At 40.2% G+C, this 17830-nt stretch overlaps 1 protein-coding gene across 1 annotated transcript in view; it reads left to right on the top strand.

The window, feature by feature from the left end:
- The window catches only part of LOC121385805 (multidrug resistance-associated protein 1-like), an 83371-nt gene extending 74403 nt beyond the window's left edge, over positions 1 to 8968 (top strand). The window contains exons 28-31 of the mRNA XM_041516594.1: positions 152 to 310; positions 4843 to 5009; positions 5714 to 5908; positions 7357 to 8968. Coding sequence (XP_041372528.1) covers positions 152 to 310; positions 4843 to 5009; positions 5714 to 5908; positions 7357 to 7468 — 633 coding nt within the window. The 3' untranslated portion in view covers positions 7469 to 8968. The remainder of the gene's footprint in view (positions 1 to 151; positions 311 to 4842; positions 5010 to 5713; positions 5909 to 7356) is intronic.
- The last annotated feature ends 8862 nt before the right edge of the window (positions 8969 to 17830 follow it).

Raw genomic sequence — 17830 nt, 5'->3', positions numbered from 1 at the left:
GGAATGGGCGTGCACTTACTTTTGGACGTGGGCATGTAAAACGAGTTCCCATCTCATCCATTATCACCTCACCAGTGACAGTTTGACAGTTGGAAGAAAGACATGCAAGTTTTCAATGTAAATTTGAGTAACATCTGATATTTACTTGCAGATTGGAATCGTGGGAAGAACAGGTGCGGGAAAGTCATCAATGGCCGTTGCATTGTTTCGTCTAATTGAAGCAGCCGGTGGAAGTATTGTAATTGATGGGCGGAGAGCATCTGACATGGGACTTCATGATCTCAGATCTAGACTCACCATTTTACCACAGGTAATAAACACATGACATGGGACTGCATGATCTCAGATCTAGACTCACCATTCTACCACAGGTAATAAACACATGACATGGGACTGCATGATCTAGACTCACCATTTTACCACAGGTAATAAACACATGACATGGGGCTGCATGATCTCAGATCTAGACTCAACATTTTACCACAGGTAATAAACACATGGCATGGGACTGCATGATCTCAGATCTAGACTCACCATCCTACCACAGGTAATAAACACATGACATGGGACTGCATGATCTCAGATCTAGACTCACCATTCTACCACAGGTAATAAACACATGACATGGGGCTGCATGATCTCAGATCTAGACTCAACATTTTACCACAGGTAATAAACACATGGCATGGGGCTGCATGATCTCAGATCTAGACTCAACATTTTACCACAGGTAATAAACACATGGCATGGGACTGCATGATCTAGACTCACCATTCTACCACAGGTAATAAACACATGACATGGGACTGCATGATCTCAGATCTAGACTCACCATTCTACCACAGGTAATAAACACATGACATGGGACTGCATGATCTCAGATCTAGACTCACCATTCTACCACAGGTAATAAACACATGACATGGGACTGCATGATCTAGACTCACCATTCTACCACAGGTAATAAACACATGACATGGGACTGCATGATCTAGACTCACCATTCTACCACAGGTAATAAACACATGACATGGGACTGCATGATCTAGACTCACCATTCTACCACAGGTAATAAACACATGACATGGGACTGCATGATCTCAGATCTAGACTCACCATCCTACCACAGGTAATAAACACATGACATGGGACTGCATGATCTCAGATCTAGACTCACCATCCTACCACAGGTAATAAACACATGACATGGGACTGCATGATCTAGACTCGCCGTTCTACCACAGGTAATAAACACATGACATGGGGCTGCATGATCTAGACTCACCGTTCTACCACAGGTAATAAACACATGACATGGGACTGCATGATCTAGACTCACCATTCTACCACAGGTAATAAACACATGACATGGGACTGCATGACAGATCTAGACTCACCATTCTACCACAGGTAATAAACACATGACATGGGACTGCATGATCTAGACTCACCATTCTACCACAGGTAATAAACACATGACATGGGACTGCATGATCTAGACTCACCATTCTACCACAGGTAATAAACACATGACATGGGACTGCATGATCTCAGATCTAGACTCACCATTCTACCACAGGTAATAAACACATGACATGGGACTGCATGATCTCAGATCTAGACTCACCATTTTACCACAGGTAATAAACACATGACATGGGACTGCATGATCTCAGATCTAGACTCACCATCCTACCACAGGTAATAAACACATGACATGGGACTGCATGATCTCAGATCTAGACTCACCATTCTACCACAGGTAATAAACACATGACATGGGACTGCATGATCTCAGATCTAGACTCACCATCCTACCACAGGTAATAAACACATGACATGGGACTGCATGATCTAGACTCACCGTTCTACCACAGGTAATAAACACATGACATGGGGCTGCATGATCTAGACTCACCATTCTACCACAGGTAATAAACACATGACATGGGACTGCATGATCTCAGATCTAGACTCACCATTCTACCACAGGTAATAAACACATGACATGGGACTGCATGATCTAGACTCACCATTCTACCACAGGTAATAAACACATGACATGGGACTGCATGATCTAGACTCACCATTCTACCACAGGTAATAAACACATGACATGGGACTGCATGATCTAGACTCACCATTCTACCACAGGTAATAAACACATGACATGGGGCTGCATGATCTAGACTCACCATTCTACCACAGGTAATAAACACATGACATGGGACTGCATGATCTCAGATCTAGACTCACCATTCTACCACAGGTAATAAACACATGACATGGGACTGCATGATCTCAGATCTAGACTCACCATTCTACCACAGGTAATAAACACATGACATGGGGCTGCATGATCTCAGATCTAGACTCACCATTCTACCACAGGTAATAAACACATGACATGGGGCTGCATGATCTCAGATCTAGACTCGCCATTCTACCACAGGTAATAAACACATGACATGGGGCTGCATGATCTCAGATCTAGACTCACCATTCTACCACAGGTAATAAACACATGACATGGGGCTGCATGATCTCAGATCTAGACTCACCATTCTACCACAGGTAATAAACACATGACATGGGACTGCATGATCTCAGATCTAGACTCACCATTCTACCACAGGTAATAAACACATGACATGGGGCTGCATGATCTCAGATCTAGACTCACCATTCTACGACAGGTAATAAACACATGACATGGGACTGCATGATCTAGACTCACCATTCTACCACAGGTAATAAACACATGACATGGGGCTGCATGGTCTCAGATCTAGACTCACCATTCTACCACAGGTAATAAACACATGACATGGGGCTGCATGATCTAGACTCACCATTCTACCACAGGTAATAAACACATGACATGGGACTGCATGATCTCAGATCTAGACTCACCATCTACAACAGAAACACCACATCTACCACAGGTACATTCTACCACAGGTAATAAACACATGACAACAGTTGATGATCATGATCTCTAACTCACCATTCTACCACACATGACATGGGACTGCATGATCTAGACTCACCAGTACAACATTACAACTAATAAACACATGACATGGGGACTTCATGGTCTAGACTCACCATTCTACCACAGGTACATCTACATTCTAATAAAACATTACATGGGACTGCATGATCTAGACTCACCATTCTACCACAGGTAATAAACACATGACATGGGACTGCATGATCTAACTCACCATTCTACCACACCATTCTATCACATCTACAATATTCTAACACAACATCTACCACATGAAAACATGGGACTTCATGATCTAGACTCACCATTCTACCACAGGTAATAAACACATTACATGGGACATGATCTCAGATCTAGACTCACCATTCTACCACAGGTAATAAAACACATGACATGGGACTGCATGATCTAGACTCACCATTCTACCACAAGTACAAGGTTCAGCTAAAACATTACATGGGACTTCATCTCTGACTCACCATTCTACCACAGGTACAACATTCTAATAAACAACATCTACATGGGACTTCATGATCTAACTCACCATTCTACTATACAGGTAAAACACAGACATCTACATAAACCCATTACATGGGACAGTCATGGTGTGACATCACCATTCTACCACAAGTCTACAACAGGTAATAAACATCTATGACATGGGACTGCATGATCTCACTCACCATTCTACCACAGGTACAATGATTCTACATAAACCCTACATGGGACTTCATGGTCTAGACTCACCATTCTACCACAGTACAAGATTCTAATAAACCCATTCTACACAGGGGACACATGACATGGGACTGCATGATCTCAGATCTAGACTCACCATTCTACCACAAGTACAAGATTCTAATAAACACATTACATGGGACTTCATGATCTCAGACTCACCATTCTACCACAAGTACAAGATTAAAACAACCCATTACATGGGACTTCATGGTCTGACCTCACCATGACATTACGAAAAAACTCACAAACAAATAAACACATGTATATATTTTATGATCTCAGATCTAGAATCACCATTCTACCACAGGTAATAAACACATGACTACCATATATGCATAAAAAGTACGAGTATCTAGACTCACCATTCTAATAAAAGATAAAATCGTTGAAAGGCTTATGCTAGCACACATTTAGACAAAACGATTAATAACATTATCGCTGATTGGATGACATTTGACCTCTACGGGCTCTAGAGATAGCCGATGCAGCTATTCTGCTCACTTTCATGTGTTTTAAAAAACATAATTTTTATATAAACGTAGTTGTAATGAAAAGAGAAGCATAGGCATACGCGCTCCCATTTTTGTAAGGGGGGGGAGGGGCGGGCAGGCTGGCTTTTGCATTACTACCAAATAGCTATATAAGGTTGTAAACGAGTCGTCACACATTTTCACATGGATTACAACTAATTTTGAGGGTAGAATGTTGGAAATACATGGTGAAAAGGTTTCAGGTTATCACATTTTGCCCGGATATCTATAATTTTTGCCCAAATTTAATGTTTTGCTCCAGCTCCCCCCCCCCCCCACCACCACCACCCTCTGTTGTACACTTATGAATAGAAGGTTCTTAAAGAAAAAAAATGTCTAACTAAAGGTAATAAATAGAATAACAAATTCAGTACCAGTTATTGTCAAATTTATGTCCCTCATGAAATAAAGCTTGTGACAAGTGAAAAGTATTTAACTCGTGACAAAAATTTGATAATAACTGGTAACTTGTTTATTATCCTCTGTATATACCTGCCAGACAGCTGCATCTCCTTAACATATATGATGAGATTTTGTGTTATTGTTTTTCTGCCCCGTCAGGACCCGGTGTTGTTCTCTGGCAGCCTGCGAATGAACCTGGACCCGTTTAACCTGTACACTGATGAGCAGATCTGGACGGCTCTGAAACACGCTCACCTCAACAAGTTTGTCAGCGAGCTGCCCACAACCATCGAGTACGAGTGTGGCGAGGGAGGACAGAACCTGAGGTCAGTTGACTGGAAACTAGTATCTTGTAAATCATTCATTATTATGTTAATGAGACAGAAGAACTGAAGGTAAATTGACTAGAAACTAGTATCTTGTAAACCATTCATTATTATATTAATGAGAGAGAAGAACTGAAGGTCAGTTTACTAGAAACTAGTATCTTGTAAACCAATCACTATTATGTTAATGAGACTTGAGAAGAACTGAAGCTCAGTTGACTAGAAACTAGTATCTTGTAAACCAGTCATTATTATGTTAATGAGACTTGAGAAGAACTGAAAGTCAGTTCACTAGAAACTAGTATCTTGTAAACCAGTCATTATTATGTTAATGAGACATGAGAAGAACTGAAGGTCAATTCACTAGAAACTAGTATCTTGTAAACCAATCACTATTATGTTAATGAGACTTGAGAAGAACTGAAGGTCAGTTCACTAGAAACTAGTATCTTGTAAACCACTCATTATTATGTTAATGAGACTTGAGAAGAACTGAAGGTCAGTTCACTAGAAACTAGTATCTTGTAAACCACTCATTATTATGTTAATGAGACTTAGGAAGAACTGAGGTTAGTTGGCTAGAAACTAGTATCTTGTAAACCATTCATTATTATGTTAATGAGACTGAGAAGAACTGAAGGTCAGTTCACTAGAAACTAGTATCTTATAACTTTAATATAACAGATGTAATGGATTTGTTGTAGTGTTGGACAAAGGCAACTTGTGTGCCTTGCTCGAACTCTTCTCCGTAAAACCAAGATTCTCGTTCTCGATGAAGCAACGGCTGCGGTTGACATGGAAACGGATGACCTCATTCAACAAACTATAAGAACAGAATTCAAGGACTGTACAATTCTGACCATTGCTCACCGTCTCAACACAATCCTAGATTATGACAGGTCAGACAGATTTTAATTATTATTAGCTTGGTCTACATTACTAAGATCTATGACCCGAATTTACCAAGCCTGTTTAAGACTTACACGTGATGTAGTTACTACATACATTTACTATGCTTTAGGAAAAACAGGCTTCGTAAATCGGCCCCACTTGTATTAACCATATTGTTAAAGATATCTTGGTTCATGTCAAAGTGATACGTCCCACTAGAACGTCAAGTGGGACGTAACAGGTCAACGTCATACGATTGGTGCACTATAGACTTACCGGAATGTTAATCAAATTATACTCACTCGAGCCAGTGCACCTCAACTGGTATATTAAAGGCTGTGGTGTGTACTACCCTGTCTATGGGATGGTGCATATAAAAGATCCCTTGCTGATAATCTAAAAAGAATAGCTCATGAAGTGGTGACAGCGGGTTTCCTCCCTCAATACCTGTGTGGTCCTTAACCATATGTCCGAAGGCATATAACCGTATATATAATGTGTTGAGTGCGTCGTTAAATAAAACATTTCCTTCGTTATATAAACACCCAGGCATCCAAGATATTACACCTTCCCCAGGAAAGAGAAATCCAAAGTAATCATGTGTTAGACGTAGAGCTGGGCGGTATACCATACATACCGTTCAGTATCGGTATCATGTCAGTGCTGATTTACTGTACCGAGCAAATTTTAAAATAATGAAATTTCAGTATTTAAAAAAAAAAATCCTGCCATTTAGTAAAGCACTAACAATATGTCTGACAAACGCTAAATGGGTTGGGTATAAATCAGACGAGAGCCTTGTGTATGGAATTTTATTTTATTTAGATGAAATTAGCAGGTGCGCCTTAACTTTGAAAATTGAAGAAAATGGGTGTGCACCTCCAGTATCTCCCCTGGGAGAAAGGGTACCTCCAGTAGCTCCACTGGGAGGAAGGGATTGTGCACCTCTAGTACCTCTCCTGGGAGGAAGGGGTTGTGCACCTCCAGTACCTCCACTGGGAGGAAGGGGTTGTGCATCTCCAGTAGCTCCACTGGGAGGAAGGGGTTGTGCACCTCCAGTACCTCCACTGGGAGGAAGGTACCTCCAGTAGCTCTCCTGTGTACCTCCAGTACCTCTCCTAGGGAGGAAGGGCGTGTGTACCTCCACTGGGAGGAAGGGCGTGTACCTCCAGTACCTCCCCTGGGAGGAAGGGGTGGGGTGTACCGCCAGTACCTCCAGTAGCTCCACTGGGAGGAAAGGTTGTGTGTACCTCCAGTACCTCCCCTGGGAGGAAGGTTGTGTGTACCTCCAGTACCTCCCCTGGAAGGAAGGTTGTGTGTACTTCCAGTACCTCCCTTGGGAGAATGGGGCTGTTCACCTCCGGACCTCCCCTGGAATTAACATTTGTCTACAGCCACATAACTTGAATTTATGTTTTTTTTTCTGACATAATGTGTCTACGTTTCTTGTTTTCAGAATTCTTGTGCTGGATCAAGGTTTGATACGAGAGTACGACACTCCCGACTCTCTTCTTAAAGACAGGAAATCGGCGTTCTACGCAATGGCTAAAGACGCTGGACTCGTGTAGAATACTGCCGAGAAATGATCACAGACTCGTATACAATCAGTACACTGTGTGATATTTGTGATATTAAACAGAAATACCCAGCATATTCAGCATTCTACACAATGGCCAAAGACTCGGCACTCGCGTAGAATAGATTACAGACATCTATACGCCATCACAAGTTTTATATCTTTTGCACATGGTGGGGAGAACAGTGTGTGATATTTGTGATACTAAACAGAAGTACCCAGCATATTCAGCGTTCTACACAATGACCAAAGATGCTAACTGGTGTAGAATACTGCAGAGAAAAGATTACACTCTTTTATACACCATCACAAGTTTTATATCTTTTACACATGGTGGGGAAGACTGTGTGTGATATTTGTGATACTACACAGAAGTACCCAACATATTCAGCATCCTCTGCATTGGCCAAAGACGGTATGTGCGACTCGTATAAAATACTGCTGAGAAACGATTACCGATTTTCATACACAATCATCAGGTTTATATCTTACACACATGGTGGGGAGGATCCAGTGTAATATTTGTGATATCAAATGGCAATATCAGACATATTTTGATGTTCAGTTTACATTCATTTGATTGGCTGTTTCTTTTTTCTTCTTTTTGGCTGTTTCATGGTCGTAAATAGAGGATACTCCCCTCGTGTCTTGTGATATCATAATTTATCAGAACAAGTTGATAATAATATGAAATCCAAGGCTTGCCGAGAATTTTTATACTTTTGTCAACGAGTGCTGATAAATTATAATATCACAAGACACGAGGGGCTATTCTTTTTATCATCCATTATCATTCTTTTCATTTGTGACGATTGTAAACTATGTCAGTATTGTGGGTTGAATGTTCTTATATTTGGCAGCAGTAGACTCGTTAACTAGCAGAATGACAGTGCCGTGACATCACTAATGATAGGTTTAGCGCTGAAACACACACAGTGAAGTAACAAAAAGAAGCGATATCTCCTAGGAGAATATTGCAGGAGATATCGCAAATTATAGTGCCAGCAATATCTCCTACGTAAGCCTTTAATGGTTGGTAAAGTATTATATATGTAATAAAACCATCTACTGAAATTAAAACAATGGAAACCAATTGCTATCTATGAATTGAAAATGCTATAAATAAGTATGTATGTACATGTAAATGAAAGATATGTTTATATTTCTTTTAAATCTGGGTGTTTTTTTGAGGCTATATTTTAAGCCTTGTGTTTGTTATATACAATTTGATCTTTAAGTTTCATGATGGAAAATATGTTTATATTTCTTTTAAATCTAGGTTTTTGAGGCTATATCTTAAGTCTTGTGTATCTTTAAGTTTCTTAATGGAAAATATGTTTATATTTCTTTTAAATCTAGTTTTTTGAGGCTATATCTAAAGATCAAATTGTTAGATACAATTTGATCTTTAAGTTTCACAATGAAAAATATATTTATATTTCTTTTAAATCTAGTCGGTATCATGTTGTGCATCTTCATAAATCAAGGCTAATATTCGTTCCTCGTATTCAGCCTTGATACATGTAGTCAAGATTACTGATATCCACTACTAGCGCCCTCTATTGGAAGAAAATTTTTAACACCGATTATGTCCCTTACACGATGACATCGCTGACCAATCACAGCATCCGGTAACATGTGACAATCTTGAAAGCAATATCAGAAATTAACCGCCGGATGCTGACGCTGCCATCTTTGTTTACAATAACAAGGGAATCTATAAGGAGCGTTGCGATTCGTTGCAATCAGATCTCATCGCATCCAATGAAATTTAAGCATTTTGTGGCACGATTTCTTGACGACATGTATCAAGGCTGAATACGAGGAACGAATATTAGCCTTGATTTATGAAGATGCGTGTTGTGTTGTTAGCGAAATTTTGTTTCCCATGATTACTATAATTATCGAGTACGACTATTCAGTGGAACCTAAAAACAGTTTTCGATGGGTTCCCATGATCACAAGACATGGAACCGAAAAAGTGTTTCCCATGAAATTTGAAATCCTATGGCCTGTGAAATTTTATATATAGCTTTATCATGTTTTGTTACAGACATGTATCAAGGCTGAATACGAGGAACGAATATTAGCCTTGATTTATGAAGATGCGTGTTGTGTTGTTAGCGAAATTTTGTTTCCCATGATTACTATAATTATCGAGTACGACTATTCAGTGGAACCGAAAAAGTGTTTCCCATGAAATTTGAAATCCTATGGCCTGTGAAATTTTATATATAGCTTTATCATGTTTTGTTACAGATCAAGTTTAACTTTCATGGCAATTTACACATTTTTGACGAAGTAATGGCCCTTGACCTTAGGAGATACGAAAATTTGTTTTCCAGACTTTTATTGTTTGCAATGCCTAAAGATATTGATATGAAATTTTTATATAATTGTATCAAGTTTAACTTTCATTGCAATTTACTAATTTTTTACAGAGTTACTGCCCTTGAATTTAGAAGATAAAAACATTTGTTGGGTCTAGTAGGGGACATGTATTGCTGTAGCCTGTTAAATAAGCTTCAGTACATATATTTCATGTTTTAAAAATCAACTTCAACCTGTAGGATGTATTTTCTTTATCTTGTTGCATATTTTCCTTAAAGGGGTGGGACGTATACCAGTGGTACAGCCCTCCGATGTGCGGTCGGTGTGAGATCGATCCCCGCCGGTGGCCCCATTGCGCTATTTCTTGTTCCAACCAGTGCACACGACTGGTATATCAAAGGCCATGGTATGTACTACCCTGTCTGTGGGATGGTGCATATAAAAGATCCCTTGCTACTAATCGAAAAGAGTAACCCATGAAGTGGCAACAGCGGGTTTCCTTTCTCAATATCTGTGTGGTTCTTAATGATATGTCTAATGCCATATAACCGTAAATGTGTTGAGTGCATCGTTAAATAAAACATTTCTTTCTTTCTTTCTTTTTTTTTGTTACAAAGGGTGGGGGCTTCAAGAGCGTATTCCCTTGAGAAAAGTTTTAGAATTTTAGATGTTAAAATATGGCATTTTCGGCCTTCTGAGCACAACAACAGAAAAAGGGTAGGGCATGAAACTTACAGAAGATGGGGAGAAGAGATGAAAAGGGGATGTCGGAGATACTCCCTTGAATTTTTTATTTTGATTTTAGATGTTCAAATATGGCATTTTCAGCCTTCTGAGCACAATGACAGGAAAAAGAAGTGGGGCGGGGTATGGTCTCTACAGTCCCCCCATCATCCTTCGGTCCCTGCATGACAGAAAAGGGGTTGAGGGGAGGGGTATTATTCAATGGATATATTTAATTTGGAATAAATTACATAGTTACCAGGCATTGATCAGAAGATTTATGTTGACTACAACTACCTCAGATCACAGTGTATCTTTCCAACTTAACACAGAAACTGCATTATCAGATCAGTAGTTTTAATAATGTTCCAGTTAATACAGATGGGATGTAGCCTATAGTTAGAGTACTCTGGCCGTAAGAGAGTTAGACAGACATTTGGACAGTTATCACGCTCTCTAGCCATCAGCAAATATGTATTTAACTGGAACATTATTGAAAGAGGGTGCTGTCAGGTTTCTTCATCCAGTAGTGTGTGTACTAGTGATTAAAATACACCTGTAACGTCACTGTATTGTCTCAATGCTTCATTGTTATTCAGTAATGGAGCGATGATTCCATAACTCTCCATTACTAAGAGTAATATAGATAAAATATAGATATATCTAGACAGACATATAAGTCATTATCTATTGGTGTATTTCAAGTAGGGGAATATCCTCGCAACTCTCCATTATCTATTGGTGTATTTCAAGTAGGGGAATATCCTCGCAACTCTCCATTATCTATTGGTTTATTTCAAGTAGGGAAATATCCTCGCGATTCTCCATTATCTATTGGTGTATTTTAAATAGGGGAATATCCTCGCGACTCTCCATTATCTATTGGTGTATTTTAAGTAGGGGAATATCCTCGCAACTCTCCATTATCTATTGGTGTATTTCAAGTAGGGGAATATCCTCGCGACTCTCCATTATCTATTGGTGTATTTTAAGTAGGGGAATATCCTCGCAACTCTCCATTATCTATTGATGTATTTTAAGTAGGGGAATATCCTCGCAACTCTCCATTATCTATTGGTTTATTTTAAGTAGGGAAATATCCTCGCAACTCTCCATTATCTATTGGTTTATTTTAAGTAGGGGAATATCCTTGCAACTGTCCATTATCTATTGGTGTATTTCAAGTAGGGGAATATCCTCGCAACTCTCCATTATCTATTGGTGTATTTTAAGATGGGGAATATCCTCGTAACTCTCCATTATCTATTGGTGTATTTTAAGTAGGGGAATATCCTCTCAACTCTCCGTTATCTATTGGTGTATTTTATGTAGGGGAATATCCTCATAACTCCATTATCTATTGGTGTATTTTAAGTAGGGGAATATCCTCTCAACTCTCCGTTATCTATTGGTGTATTTTATGTAGGGGAATATCCTCATAACTCTCCGTTATCTATTGGTGTATTTTATGTAGGGGAATATCCTCGCAACTCTCCATTATCTATTGGTGTATGTTAAGGTGGGGAATATCCTCGCAACTCTCCGTTATCTATTGGTGTATTTTATGTAGGGGAATATCCTCATAACTCTCCATTATCTATTGGTGTATTTTATGTAGGGGAATATCCTCATAACTCTCCATTATCTATTGGTGTATTTTATGTAGGGGAATATCCTCATAACTGAAAAATAATGGGACTCTGCCCTAGCTGCCTCGTCTCCATTATTGTTCTTGCACGTAGGAGATTCATAAATATGTAATTTATTATATATATTCCAGATTTGTTTTTGCAGTGACTCAAGATAGTGAGCTGAAATTTTGTATATAGCTTTACAATGTCTTGTTACAGATAAGGGACGGGATTTAGCTCAGTCGGTTGAGTGCTCGCTTGAGGTGCTTGCGTTGCAGGATCAAACCACCTTGGTGGATCCATTCAACTGATTGTGATTTTTGTCATTCCAACCAGTGCACCACAACTGGTATATCAAAGGCCGTGGTATGTGTTTTCCTGTCTGTGGGAAAGTGCATATAAAAGATCATTTACTGCATTAGGAAAAATGTAGCGGGTTTCTTCTTCTAATGACTGTGAGTCAGAAGTATTAAATATTTGACATCCAATAGCCGATGTGTTCTAGTGGTGTCGTTAAACAAAACAATCTTCTTCTTCTGTTACAGATCAAGTTTAACTTTCATATCAATTTACCCATTTTTCACAAAGTTATGTCCCTTGAACTTAGGAGATACAAACATTCGTTGGGCCCGGTGGGGGACATGTATTGCTTTAGCAGTACTCTCAGGACGCTTGTTATTTAGGCCAATTTGGCCCGAACAAGAAAATTTATTAATTTTGAGGAGAGTATATATCATTACATAGTGCTATTCAGAATTATTTTTATTATAGATTTTTAGAATGCATTTTAAAGGGACACACCCTTATTTCAACCCGTGAAAATTAACACTAAGTTTAGTTAATCTACAAACCTGTAACACATTTGGATAAAGTTACAATTGAGTGAAACATGAGTCTGTGACTTTGAAATGGTGAAATACCCTCTAAAAATAGACCAAAACTTGACTCCATGACTGTTATTTCTCAGACGCACATACGTTTTTAAAAATATGAGAAATGCATTTTGTGATATTAAAAACACCAGAATGGCCAAAAACACTTCGAATATACAGAAATGGATAATCTAAACAATAAAATCTAAGTAAAGTATGATTTCAGTTATCAAAAACGGCTCTAATAGTAAAAAAATAAATATGCCTTAGTGTTTAAAAACTAGAGTATGTCCCTTTAACTTGAATGTAGATAAGGTTGTGATAAGAATGTAATTTATTTAGTATTCATGTTATACATACTATATACATACAGGATATACACATCACCAAATGTTTGCTCATTACTACCTTAATGCAATTTTTTAAATGATTCATGTGCAAATAAATCAGATTCATATTTCATGAATTATTTTTGTTTCTGAAACAAGGCAGGGGGTGGGATGTAGCTCATTGGTACAGCGCTCGCCTGATGCGTGATCGATCTAGGATCCAACTGGGCCCATTGGGCTATTTCTCATTCCAGCCAGTGCTCCACAACTGTTTTAACAACAGCCGTGGTATGTTCTATCCTGTCTGTGGGATGGTGCATATAAAAGATCCCTTGCTGCTAATCGAAAAGAGTAGCCCATGAAGTGGTGACAGCAGGTTTCCTTTCTCAATACCTGTGTGGTCCTTAAGCATATGTCTGACGCCATATAACCGTAAATAAAATGTGTTGAGTGCGTCGTTAAATAAAACATTCCCTTCCGTCCTTCCTGAAACGTATATCAATTCACACTTCAAATCACTGAACTACCAGGCACCTGTACAGGAATATAAGCGGGAATGGGGTAGACTGTGGCAATCGAAGTTTATAGGGAGATAGAGTCATGCTGCCCCAAAAACAGATTAAGAAAAAAGAAAATTTGCTTGAGCAGGGAGGGGTTTTCGACCTCCAAACATCCCCACCCCCACTTCCCACCCCCGTGCAGGCGCCTGAATACACTACAAGTGAAACGTCTTTAGAATTATTGGACAGTAAACCCTCCCCCTGCCCACGCAACTAAATACACTACAAATGATGCATCTTTAGAATTAATGGGCAGTAACCCCCACCCCCTGCACATGCGCCTAAATACACTATAAGTGAAACGTCTTTAGAATTAATGGGCAGTAACCCCCACCCCCTGCACATGCGCCTAAATACACTATAAGTGAAACGTCTTTAGAATTAATGGGCAGTAACCCCCACCCCCTGCACATGCGCCTAAATACACTACAAGTGAAACGTCTTTAGAATTAATGGGCAGTAACCCCCACCCCCTGCACATGCGACTAAATACACTACAAGTGAAACGTCTTTAGAATTAATGGGCAGTAACCCCCACCCCCTGCACATGCGACTAAATACACTACAAGTGAAACGTCTTTAGAATTAATGGGCAGTATCACGGGGATTCTATAATTCCCGTAACTGAATAAAACACGATTATTAAAATATCTCTCCTAACTGTATATCTATTAGATCTCTCTGTAACAGGCGGTTAAACCCTAGTATGGCTCGTCTCTAGGTATGATCAGAGATATGATCTTATATAAGTATATATTATTATAGCACGTTAGTTCTCTAGAAAACACAACAAAAACACAATACACTTTGGAATCTGTATTAATCTACGCTGACAAATGTACAGCCGTAGTAGTTAATTAATAACAGCAATAATAACAACCCAGAACTGATCACTTAATTAGTTAATCTCTAGGTGTCTAGTTACACAATATGCGAATCACTTCACCGTTACACCACACCCACACGTGTGATAATTGAGAAACGCTTCCAGGAGAAGTTAATTAATAAAGGAATTACAACACCATTCCTAACTAGTTAATTTTTAATTAACCCTTACTACTCGTTCAGTAACGTGTGATAATTTAGAAACGCTTCCAGGGGAACTTAATTAATAAAGGAATTACAGCTCTATTCCTAACGGGTTAATTTTTAATTAACCCTTAACTACTCTTTCAGTAACCTTGTAACACAGAATTAATACTGGTACCGATCACAATAAAGACAATAACCTACAGTGTACCTAGGTCCGCTAGGATGACTGGCTAAGCTTTATATTACCAAATACTCATATAAAGTTAGAACAAGAAGTCTACGATTTACTTCGTCAGATGACCGAAGACACTGTCTAAAGAATATTGGTATAATACAGTATTAAAATATTTAAAAGTCACATCAATCACATCAAGGTTATACACAGAGCAGAAATAATATATTTACCAGTCCAAACGGACAACGTTCCCCCTGGACGCCTTCCAAATGTTTCTCCTCGATATCTCTAAAACACTAGCTATTTATTATAAATCAGGATTTTGCCTGGGGGTACAAGGAGGTACCTCACGTATCATCTCATATTCCAACTCTACTAGAGTCGGTATATTTCTCTCTGATCGTCAGACTTACTGACGCCATCGTCGCCAAATCACGGTTGTAAAAACCGCACTCGCAGAGGTATTACGTAACTACTCGCCACATGGCCTCCACAGCTGGACTAAGTGCATATTGGAATGCCCGATCGCGCGAAGTATTACGTAACAAGTTGCCCATCTGGGCTACGGGCAATGAAACTGCACACGGCCCTCTAACACAATTAAAATCGCCACAGGCGAAACAAATTTAAGCGCATGGTCCGTCACAGGCAGTAAACCCTTCCCCTGACCACGCGACTAAATACACTACAAATGATGCATCTTTAGAATTAATGGCCTGTACACACACACACACACACACACACACACACACACACACAGATACACACACTCTTGCACACGTGCTTGAATACACCGCAAAACGAACCAGCGCTGTACTTTCTTCTTGTCGGCGTCGTGTTTCTTCGTGACACGTTGGTACTGGTTAACAACATGTAGGTTTAGTGTCATGACGGGACTGGAGAATAATCAAACTAAAGCTCTGTGGCATCAGATTTAGGGGGAAAGTTGTATTTTACAACACAGTAGCTGACAAGCATTTGGTTGTCAATGAACTAGTTATCTACCTTATCTATCTACCATTTGGTTGCCAAAGCATTACATAGACTTTCCTTTAGCCTTACCCCACATGTCGATAACAATAAGGGGTAGGGCTGGAAGTAACTCGAGCTAACACCACAAGTGACGCATCTTTAGAATTAATGGCCAGTAAACACTCCCCCTGTATTAACGTGTGGAAATAAGAGTTTTTTCTTTCACTCGACCAGTGTCTAAATAAAATGCGAGACAAAAAATCAGTAGTTCAAAATGCCTCAGTGTTGTGAACTATTACCTGACCTTAGGGTGCTCGTCACTACGCACACACACGCACGCACGCACACACGCACACACACACATACACATACACATATACATACATACATACATAGATACTATATATATATATATATATATATATATATATATATATATATATATATATATATATATATATATATATATACTCTTCAAAAAAAGAAACGCAAAAGGGTACAAATGGGTTATAACTCCGATTTTATGTTTCCTACCGGTTCATGCTTTGTGAATATAAGATCATTGCATGTCCCAAACACATTCCCACGGTTACATTCGATAAAACGCAGCTACTGTACAATAAAGTTCCAAAATGTGAATATTCGCAAAAACGCAGCCACGTGCAAACCATGTCACCGCTGCACGTGCGTTGTCTGCACGTGCAACATATCACCGACAGTATAAAAGTGCAGGGTGTTCGCTTGCCTGGCCTCTGTATCTGGCCGACAGTTGACAATCCAGGACATGCCACGTCTCAGTGAACCGCAGAGAAACAATGCCATCGGCCGACTAGACGCAGGCGAATCCAGAACGGCCGTTGCCAGGGCATTCCATGTGTCCCCAAGCACCATCTCCAGACTGTGGGACCGTTACCAGCAACATGGATCAACACGTGACCTCCCTAGATCCGGTCGACCACGGGTCACTACCCCCGGGCAGGACCGCTACATCCGGGTACGCCACCTTCGGGAACGATTGACTACTGCCACCTCCACAGCCGCAGCAATACCAGGTTTGCGCAGGATATCCGACCAGACCGTACGGAACCGCCTACGTGAGGTAGGAATTCGTGCCAGACGTCCAGTTCGAGGTGTCATCTTAACACCACAACACCGTCGACTCCGACTGCAGTGGTGCCAGATTCATCGACAATGGCCTCAACTGCGATGGAGACAGGTGTGGTTCAGTGACGAGTCCCGATTTCTGCTCCGACGTCATGATGGAAGATGTCGCGTGTATAGGCGTCGTGGTGAACGTTATGCGGCAAACTGCGTGCAGGAAGTGGACAGATTCGGCGGGGGTAGTGTCATGGTGTGGGCAGCCATCTCACACACTGGCAGAACTGACCTGGTCCACGTGCAGGGAAACCTGAATGCACAGGGCTACATTGACCAGATCCTCCGGCCACACATCGTTCCAGTTATGGCCAACGCCAACGCCAACGCAGTGTTCCAACATGACAACGCCAGGCCTCACACAGCACGTCTCACAACGGCTTTCCTACAGAACAACAACATTAATGTCCTTCCTTGGCCATCGATATCACCGGATTTGAACCCAATTGAGAATCTATGGGACGAGTTGGACCAACGCCTCCGACAGCGACAACCACAGCCCCAGACCCTGCCCGAGCTGGCAGCAGCCTTGCAGGCCGAGTGGGCCACCATCCCCCGGGACGTCATCCGTACT

This window comes from Gigantopelta aegis, chromosome 12, assembly GCF_016097555.1.
Source record: "Gigantopelta aegis isolate Gae_Host chromosome 12, Gae_host_genome, whole genome shotgun sequence".
Classification (NCBI taxonomy): domain Eukaryota; kingdom Metazoa; phylum Mollusca; class Gastropoda; order Neomphalida; family Peltospiridae; genus Gigantopelta; species Gigantopelta aegis.
Note: the sequence above shows the minus strand (reverse complement) of the source record. Positions and strands in the feature narration are given on the sequence as shown.